The following is a 9,547-nucleotide window of genomic DNA, read 5'->3' as shown; positions in this document are numbered from 1 at the left end:
TATATATATATATAAAAAATATCCCAGGAGGGACCATTATATTCTTTCAGCTCTTGCAAAGGGGGGTGGTGATGCCCCTGGGATTTGTATAAACAAAATCAGTCCCTGTTTAGACAGAGTTCAGAGCCCCTTTTCCTTCACTTATAAATCCCTTTATTCCCCCCATATTAAACCACCAGGACTATGAAATACCTCTGTGTGGGGCTGAGGCTACCAACATTTCAGTGATGGAAAATTGGATCACCTCGACCCCTCCTCAACTGGGTAGGACTGGGCTAATTTATTTTAATGGCTTTTTCTGGCATGAAAGGCTCTGGTGGTTTGTGGCACCCCTGCAAAGACTGACTGGCTTTTGCACCCTGCTACATACGCACTCCTCACCACTCACTCTGGCACACAGCAGAATGTCCAAGAAGTCCAAATGTCTCTTCTTCTGGATCTTTTCAAATTCCTGTTCATCTTTAAGGGACAACTTTCGCTCGCGTATCACTTTGTCTGAGGAAGAAAGAGTTGAAGGTTCAACTGGGGCAGGAGATGCTAAACTGCAAAATCACCCTGCGAATGCAAAGTTCACCCAAGGGAGTGACCACCACTCAGTCCACAATGCATTTTGACATGTGTGCTTCTGCATCTTAGGCAGTTTGGCTTTTTCAGCAGCATGGCAACAAATGCTGTGCACATTGCCATTATTTTCTGCAGACTTCTTTGTCCACCACAGACTCCTCAGCCTATTTCACCCCCCACTCCTGCACTAAAATCATGCCTGGAAAGGAAAATCATTCCATGCATCAGTGCTGCCTGCAGCACCCATCCCTTGTCTCACCAGCCTCTGATCATTTAATAAGAGTGTTCCCAGAGGGGAATTCCTCTGTTAATCCAGTTTAATAACCCAGGAGCTGTGAGATCCCCTTGCTTCATGCCTAGATCAGACCACTGCTGCAAGCTGATGCACTGCTTAGATCTCAACTCCGAGCATCCAGGCAGGATGACTGCATGGGCAAGGAAGTAACTCGACTGCCTCTGGTCAGCCATCACTCACCCTGTTCAAAAGCTCTGGGAGAGGATGAAGGCAGGAAATACCTGTGTGTTCGTGAGCAAGTTGGCAGCTCTTCCTGAACTGAAATCCGTGGGGGCTGAGCCAGTAAATGATGTCATTGTGGTAGGGGAAGACGCGAAGGCGCTGGTGCACCATGCGGCACAGGTTGTAGACAGCCTCGATGTAGGTGTTTTTCCTGGGGAGAGGGGGATGGTGGAAGTTTGTCAACTTGGGAGCATCACAACAAGCAATTTGCCCATTTCCCTTCTGAGCTGCAAACTTTCTGTCAGGACATGGGGCAGCCAGCACTGACCTGTTGTTCTGGCAGTTGCTGTGACAACTGAAGGCACATTTCATGATGCTATCAAGAGTCATCAAGCTGACATGCTCAAAGAGCTCCACTGGTTTCCCATCTGTGATGAGCTGTTCCCATTTATCCTAGGGTGCAAAGGAAACAGAAATGAGAAGGCAAGGGACAGTTCTGCACAATTTGCAGTCACCTTGTGGTTAAATGAGTGCTCAGCTAGGGATACATCTCAGAGAAATGTAAAAAAGAAGATTATTTCTCAGTTGCTGTCAAAATCCCAGAGAAGGGAAGCCGAGAGCAGGATGGTTAATATAAAGTTTGCCTCAGGCAGCTGCTGCTCTCGAATCCTGGCAGCAGTGAGCCCTGGTGTACCCTACCCTGGGGCAAGGGCGCTCTGGAGAAGCTCAGGACAGGCACATTGCTGGGTGATGGCTTGTGTTACCAACGTCTTTCTTAGGATGCAGTGTGTTTCCTGCACAAGGGCAGCGTGTGTCGGCATTGGGCTTCACCAAGTCTGTTCTCAAGCACATATGAGTTTGGTGTCTAAGATGCAAACTTCTGATCAAGGTTATTCCTCCATCCCATGATCTCTCTGCCACTGTGTTTTTCCAGCATACAATATAAGAGCTCCTGCTCAACTCCTCCCATAGGGGATCCCTAGAGAAACTATAGTGTCTCTCTTGCCTGGCAGACACAAAAGGATGTTGAATCCTCTGTCCCTTCGTGGCTGTAAGGAACCAGTGGACTCAAAAACTGAGAAAGGGAGGAGATCAAGGAGCACAGTCACATCTGAGCTCCCACAGCCTGACACCAGGCTGGGGAAGAGAGCTTGTATAAACAGACTTATGTCCTTAGCACATACAACCATTGCCACCTGGTGGCATGGGCTCCCACAATAGGCACTTTGCATTGTCTGCAAGGAATTATAAACTGCCAGGCACTTGTGTGCCTCGCAAAAGCTCTCCTGGCTTTCCAGCCCCCAGCTCCTGACTGCTCCCTGGGCCAGTGGGAAGAAGGACAGCCATGATCCATGTGGAACTGCTGGGGAGGTTGGATGGAGGGAGGCAAAGGAGAAGGAATAGATCCAGAGTCCTGCTGGTCTATGTGCAAAGCCTGGTATCCCTCACCTGTAATTCACACTGCTTTCTATCGTGCCCAGCACCAATGGATGGAAGAACAGTGCAGGTTCACTGTGTGTTAGGCAAGGTAGGGATTGCAGTCCAGCCATGGGTATGCTGACAGTAAATGATACCCTTTAACCTTAGGTCACAGTACAGCTCTGCAACCTTTATATTTTCAGGATTTATTACAAACCTTTATTTACTTCAATTCTCCATTTACAAAAACACCTCATAAGAAGTTGCAGTTGGGACTGAGATTGTGCATAGTTTGAGGATGGCAGTAACATTAATCCTCAAATTTTAGCCACAGAGCCCAAAGCAGTACCAGAGACACAGTCCCAGCTGGGAGGCTCAACCTGTGCATTCATTCCAACTCATGGGCAGGGATTCGTGGTGACTCAGAAAACTTGACCCCCAGGACACAGCCTGTCCTTACAACTAACAGGTTGTGAGCAAGGGCACTGCAAGAAATCTGCTCCAGCGTTTACCTACTTATGAGTCAGGATCAGGGAAAAGAAATCAGAGCAGAGAAAGGAGCATCAGATATGGGTACCTACCAGCATCACATTAGCAGACTCTGCCATCAGGGCCACATAAGGTTTCAAGACATCATAATGAAACCCCGGAGTCAGGAGTTTTCGATGTTGGTGCCATTTTGGTCCATGTAAGATCAGCAACCCATTCCCTGAGGAAACACAGACAGGATATGTTTCGCTGGGCACAAACACGCTGCTTTCACCTGCCTGCAGATGCAGCCTCCGCCTACAAAGAACGTGATTAAATCTGCTGACTGAGCTGCGACAAGACAGTATTTCCAAATGTTTCCATTCTGTTCCAGGGTTCCCACGGCTGAGCAGAGCCCTGCTCACCAAAACAATACAGCGCTGCCTCCGAAAAGAAACACCAGCACTGCTGGAACTGAGAAGTTCAGATCAGCAGATTCATTTTTCACTGGTCCTCCACTGAATCTGAGCTTCTCCGACAACCACCCTTTGCTATCTATGAACATGTAAGTGGTTCTTACTTATATGTACAATTATATCCGAACTTTCTTTTCTCAAATTACAAAAAATAGCATTATTTAATGCTATTTTCAATTTAATGCTTTTTCAATAAATGTAATAATTTCAGGAAGCTTTTAGCTATAACTGCATCAAGGAATAAGCACAATGCTGTTTATTTATAGCATGCTCTTAGAATCATAGAATTGTTTTGGTCGGAAAAGACCTTTAAAATCAGTGAGTCAAACTGTAAACCTAATGCTGCCAAGTCCACCTCTAAACCATGTCCCTCAGCACCACATCTACATGTCTTCTAAATACCTCCAGGCATGCTGACTCAACCACTTCCCTGAGCAGCCTGTTCCAATGTTTGACATCCCTGGTCTTACTATTAAAGACTGAGGCAAAGGAGGCATTAAGGATCTCAGCCTTTTCCTCAGCCTTTGTACTCATCCTCATGTTTCCTTCCACATCCAGTAAAGGCTGGAGATTCTCCTTAGCTCTCCTTTTGTTGCTAACGTATTTACAGAAACACTTTTTGTTGTCTTTTACAGCAGTAGCCAGATTAAGTTCTAGTTGGGCTTTGGCCCTTCCAATTTTCTCCCTGCAGCGCCTCATGGCATCTTTGTAGTTCTCCTGAGTTGCCTGCTCCTTCTTCCAAAGGTCATAAACTCTCCTTTTTTCCTGAGTTTCAGCCAAACCTCTCTGCTCAGCCAGGCTGGTCTTCTTCCCCACCACCTCTTCTTTCAGCACACGGGGACGGGCAGCTCCTGCACCTTTAAGATTTCCTTCTTGAAAAATGCCCAAACTTCCTGGACTCCTTTGCCCTTCAGGACTGCCTCTTCTTGACTAACTTCAAAATAATTTCTGGTGGGCAAAGCCCTGGGAACACATACCGATCCACGGGACAAGGTGATTATAGCTGATGTTATCCTTGGGATCTGTAAGAAATAGAAAGTAAAAAGAAAGAGAAAATAAAATGGTAAATGTTTCAGTAGCATCAACCCACTGGTTTGCACCTGAAAGCTCCCTCTAGGCTCTCATTTTTGATTGGGTATGAAGCAGAATCGGTGGCATCCCTGCAGAATCATCAGTATTTCACAACAAAACAACACTGTTCAGCCCATCTGCAAGAAAAGCAGATGCCCTGACTGGAATAGACAAGAATACTGGTAGTCCAAAGTCTATGCTGTGTGATAAATTATTAACCCTCCCAGACAGCACTATTTAGCACCTTTCTCTCTGGATGCACTAAAGACATGCTCTAGAAGCGAAGACAGAGACCTGAGCTGAGAAAAAAGCTTCCAGCTGTCTTCTCCTTGCTGGGGTCAGGCACTGAGAAGATGATAACTCTTCAAGGAGCACTCGAGGAAGTTTAATTTGACAGATTTGGAGGGGTCTCTGTCATGTCCGGAGCCCTGTGCCTGAAGTACCAAGGGCACGGCATGAAGGAGGGATATCTCTCCATGCCTTTAGATGATTTCTGCAAGACAACCTCTCTGTGAAACCCTGCCTTGCTGCGAATTTTTAGGCTGGCATGGGAAATCTGCAAGCTGTGGTTGTTGATCCAGAGCTGAAGACATCATGTCCTCACCTCCTCTGGCCAACAGAGTCTTGGCATAGTCAGGATCCGTGACAACCAGGACTGCTGAGAAACTTCCCAACCAGAGAGGGTGAGCGCATCGGTACTTCAGTGCCCAGATCTCCACCTTGTCCAGCAGGTCTTCCTCCTTGAAAATCTGTAGTTGTGAGGAAGTAAAAAGAGAAAGAATACTTAGATTCAGAGAACAAATAATCTCGCAAACCACTTTCTTAAAAAGCTCAAGGTCTTTCTCTATCACAAAACCAGGTGATCACAAACAAGGTGTTGTTCTTCAGGGTTTGCAGAGAGAAGTAGAGATGCTTTTTATTTTTAAACCTCATATGAAATAATTATTCTTTATCAATTGACCCTAACCATGGAGAACACTCTTAGGGACAGTGGTGGTGCCTATCAATGCACGTTACCTGCTCTTTTTCCATGGCCACCCCAAAGAAGACTCGGATTTGCCCCAGACAGCATCTACATTGTGTGGCACGCAAACAAGTTCTCACTCACACAGGGCTGAGCAATTAGCACCCTGTAGTCGTGAGACAATACAGTAGCACGTTTAGGGCAGCCAACAGCATTGCTGTTGTGCCTGCCCTGTTGCAATGATGCCTCCTGAATGGGAAACCTGGGCCACAGCTTCCTCGAGCCATTTAGGTGGAGAAGGCCAGTGTCCAAGTAAAATTCAACAGAATGACTCCAAGTCATTAATGGAGTGTACAGAGGAGGGGATGCTGGTTAATGTTAGATTAAGATTTAATTGATTTCCAGGAATTTAATTTAGTAGGTGATAAAGAGCTGGTGCTCCCAGAAAGGTTCATTTCCTGTCCTTGGAAGCTGCGTGCTGAGGAGTAATGTGAGCACCAGCGTTCGTATCCGCAGCACTGGCAGTTCACTCTTCAAAAGTGGCTCTTATAGCCAGTGTTGTTGTATATTAAACAGGCAATAGCTAAAGAACAAGTGGAACGATTGGTGGAAAGATCCAGAGTCACAAGCAGAGTCAAAAAATCACAGAGGCAAAACCATGGAAGAATTCTCTTTTCTTTGAACAGAAACCATTCTGCCACAATATGCAGGGGGAAGGATTTTGGTGAGCTAGGGCTGACGCTTTGACTTGAAGATTGAATTTTAATGACATCTGCATATTGATGTAGAAATCAGCCACAAAGTCACCCTATTGACTGAGTCAAGTGCATATTTGCTCAATTGCTTTGGTGCTGAGTTATCTCAGCTCTGCTTTTAGTTTGGATAGTGTTTCTCAACTCGGGAGATGGCTTGTACTCAAATAATCACCCACGTCAGGTTATCTTGGAGAGGATGCTCAGGAGTTGTGGGGTGTCTGCCAGGGGATTGCACAGGCAGTGTGGGGGCACATCCAGACTCTGTACACCAAGGCTGATCCCCTGTCCTTGTGAGCCAGGGGGGTCTCTGCAGCACATCCCATGTGTCGCTCACATTCAGCAGAATGACAAACTACATCCAGTTATCGTTTATGATAGAAAGTTATTGTCCAACTTCTCTTGCTCAAGTTCAAGATTTTGGACTTACTAAAGAGAACCACCAATTTCCCTGGTTGCATGGATCAAATTTTGGGGTAAAAGGAGACAGCCCTCCCCAGTGCCCACCCTTCGGCAATGCCAGCAGAAGCAGGGCTTGGCATGGTGCCTTTAGCTGAGTGACACTTGAACACCTGAAGTCCCTTTGATAGGTCTGCTTGTGCTTCCTCCCATCATGAAATCACAGAAAGTATAAATGGAAGTAATTGGGAGATGCTGAGCAAGCCTCACTGGCAGAAGTCCTAATGCTAGAAGCCTTTGCATCCAACCTTGGGTTTTGGAGTGCTGGCCTCGGTTTGTGCTATCAAGAACCATCCCTGCACTGGCAGAGGGTGGGATGGGTTTATCTGAGAGGACAGGTTACCCCCAAGGTGAGTAACCTCTACCTGCTGTGCTCAGCACTCCTGAGGCAGAGGGTGTAAAGTCCTGCAGGCTGCAGAGGAACAAGAATGGAAAGCTCCTGCTTCTTCAGCAAGGCTCCAGCTACCAGGCTTTGCATGAAAGACCATCACTTCCACTGCTTCCTCCCTTGGGGGCTTGAAAAGTATAACCCCTGTTTAGGTCTAAGGAAGATAATAGCCTGATCTCAAGCTGAAATGCAAGTTTTGAAATGGATCCAACACTAAAAGCATCTGGGAAGAGGCACTTAAAGGTGCTTTTAATGATAGCAAATGAAACAGAAAACACGGGAGCTGCAATCTGAGCACGAAGCTGTGCTGTGCTCAGACAGAACCAGGCAGATGCAGGCAAAGGGCTGCTGTGGGACCGAAAGTTGCCCTGTGCCTGTGGGGCAGCTCCCTGCTCTCCTCTGCTTCCCACCAACCATGGCCTTGGGAAGTTGGTTTGGCCAGCTCGGGACTGGCACTCTGGGTTTTAACAAAGTTGTGCTGCTGCAGTGAGACTGACAGTTGCCCTGTGCCTGTGGGGCAGCTCCCTGCTCTCCTCTGCTTCCCACCAACCATGGCCTTGGGAAGTTGGTTTGGCCAGCTCGGGACTGGCACTCTGGGTTTTAACAAAGTTGTGCTGCTGCAGTGAGACTGAACATGGCCTCTCCTGATATTTTAATGTCATTTCTACCGAGTGATTTGGATAAGCAGAGACCAATACCTAAGAATACTTTAAAACACAGTGATGTGTCCCCAGGAGACCCAGTCAAAGCATGACAAATATATGTGAGATACTAAACTGTCCTGAATCAAAACTGGCAATTAATCACTTGAAATCAACAGAACAGGAAATGTCCGCGCTCCCCTTCAATGCTGCTCTGAGCTCCTTCTCTGAAGTGCGTGTAAAATCTGTATTCAGTGTGTGCCCAGAGCATTGCCAGTTTCCTCACTGGCTCAATGAATTGTTGGGCTCTGAGGAATTCAGCAGCATTTAATCAGCAAATGACTAAACTTGCAAAATAGGAATTCTGCAAAAACTACTGTCCAAGGTAAAAGTCGAGCTGTGAACAACCTAGCCATGAGGGGAGCGAGTGATTGGCACAAATGGTTAAATCCCATTCCAGGATAAATAGTCACAACTGACAAACAGGTGAACATACTTTATTTAATTGCAGTTTTAAAGTCTAACTGGCAGTGGAACAAAGCTCACCTTCAGGCTTATGTTGCCAAAAGACTGACTGTCTCATCCAGCAGAGCAAAACTGGGGCCACCACGGCACAGAGACAAGCTGTAGGAAATCCCTTCCAGATTTCCCAGCTACTTTTCAGGGTACCAGTTATTTAATGTGCCACAGATTTGGCCAGGGCATCGGCAGTGTCCAGGAGAGGTCAGGGTGATTTTAAGCTGCCTTTGGCGTGTATGGAAAAGCTTTTCACATCAGGTAGCTCAGTAACTCCCCATAAAGTTGCTGATGAGTTGTATGAATCTGCCAAGGCAGCCACACTGATCTGTGCAGGCCAGCACATACCTTGGGAAAGTCATCCACGCTATGAGCACTCAGGACAAGGCTTGCTTATGTATGTGGGATTAGTTAGTCATGGCTTTAATGCAGCCTTGAAAAGATCTGTGTCCCCATGCTGGATACTACACCTGTGTGGTGGTTTCCCTGGGCTAGCACTTGGCTAGGAGCCAAACACAGCCCTTCACTCACTCCCCTTCTGCCAGGGGATAGCGTGGAGAATTGGGGGGCGAGGGTAAGGAGACTTGTAGGGTGAGATAAGAACAATTTCATAATTGTAATAAAAGAAAACTTAAAATAATAATAATAGTAACAAAATATGCAAATGAGTGATACCCAATGCAATTGCTCACCACCCACCAACCAAGCCCAGCCCGTTCCCAGATAACGATCCCAAAGGAGCGACAATCCTGAACCGAAACTGCAATCCTGGAAGAGTGAGAGCCTCAGCAAAAGTCAGTGAGAGCAAGAGAACTTCATTAATATGCTGAACATGATGTTATATGGTATGGAATATCCTATTGGCATATGCAAATGTCAATTTAGCTTATTAATTTAAAAATTCCTCACCCCCCCTAGATCTTGCACTTGTAGACTAAAAAAAAATGAAGTCCTTCACTTCCAGTGATAAAAATGAAAATATTGGTATGTTATCAGTGTTTCTCTCATTAAAAAAACCCCCATGCTGAAACCAAAATAAAATGAAGTCCTTCACTTCCAGTGATAAAAATGAAAATATTGGTATGTTATCAATGTTTCTCTCATAAAAAAACCCCCCATGCTGAAACCAAAATACAGAATCACAGAATCACCTAGATTGGAAAAGACCTTTAAGATCATTGAGTCCAATCATTAATGTAACACTGACAAGTCCTCAACTAAACCATGTCCCTAAGCTCCATGTTTACATGACTCTTAAATCCCTCCAGGGATGGGGACTCCACCACTGCCCTGGGCAACCCCTTCCAATGCCTGACAACCCTTTCAGGAAATAAATTATTCCTGATACCCAATCTAAACCACCCTTGGCACT

General features: G+C 46.1%; 1 protein-coding gene across 1 annotated transcript; it reads right to left on the bottom strand.

Moving 5' to 3' along the window:
* Positions 1 to 388: 388 nt before the first annotated feature.
* Positions 389 to 5,487, bottom strand: LOC104524622 (cytochrome P450 4B1; the record flags this gene model as incomplete). The annotated part of the gene is made up of 7 exons (XM_010167556.2): positions 5,473 to 5,487; positions 5,060 to 5,204; positions 4,362 to 4,406; positions 3,022 to 3,149; positions 1,350 to 1,474; positions 1,081 to 1,232; positions 389 to 495 (listed from the first exon to the last, which is right to left on the bottom strand). Coding segments are annotated over exons 1-7 (717 nt in total), but the record flags the coding sequence as incomplete, so codon positions are not given.
* Between the last annotated feature and the right edge of the window lie 4,060 nt (positions 5,488 to 9,547).

The sequence above is a fragment of the Antrostomus carolinensis genome, unplaced genomic scaffold (genome assembly GCF_000700745.2).
Source record: "Antrostomus carolinensis isolate BGI_N321 unplaced genomic scaffold, ASM70074v2 scaffold8415, whole genome shotgun sequence".
NCBI lineage: Eukaryota > Metazoa > Chordata > Aves > Caprimulgiformes > Caprimulgidae > Antrostomus > Antrostomus carolinensis.
The sequence above is the reverse complement of the archived record's forward strand: the minus strand, read 5'-3'. Positions and strand labels throughout refer to the sequence as shown.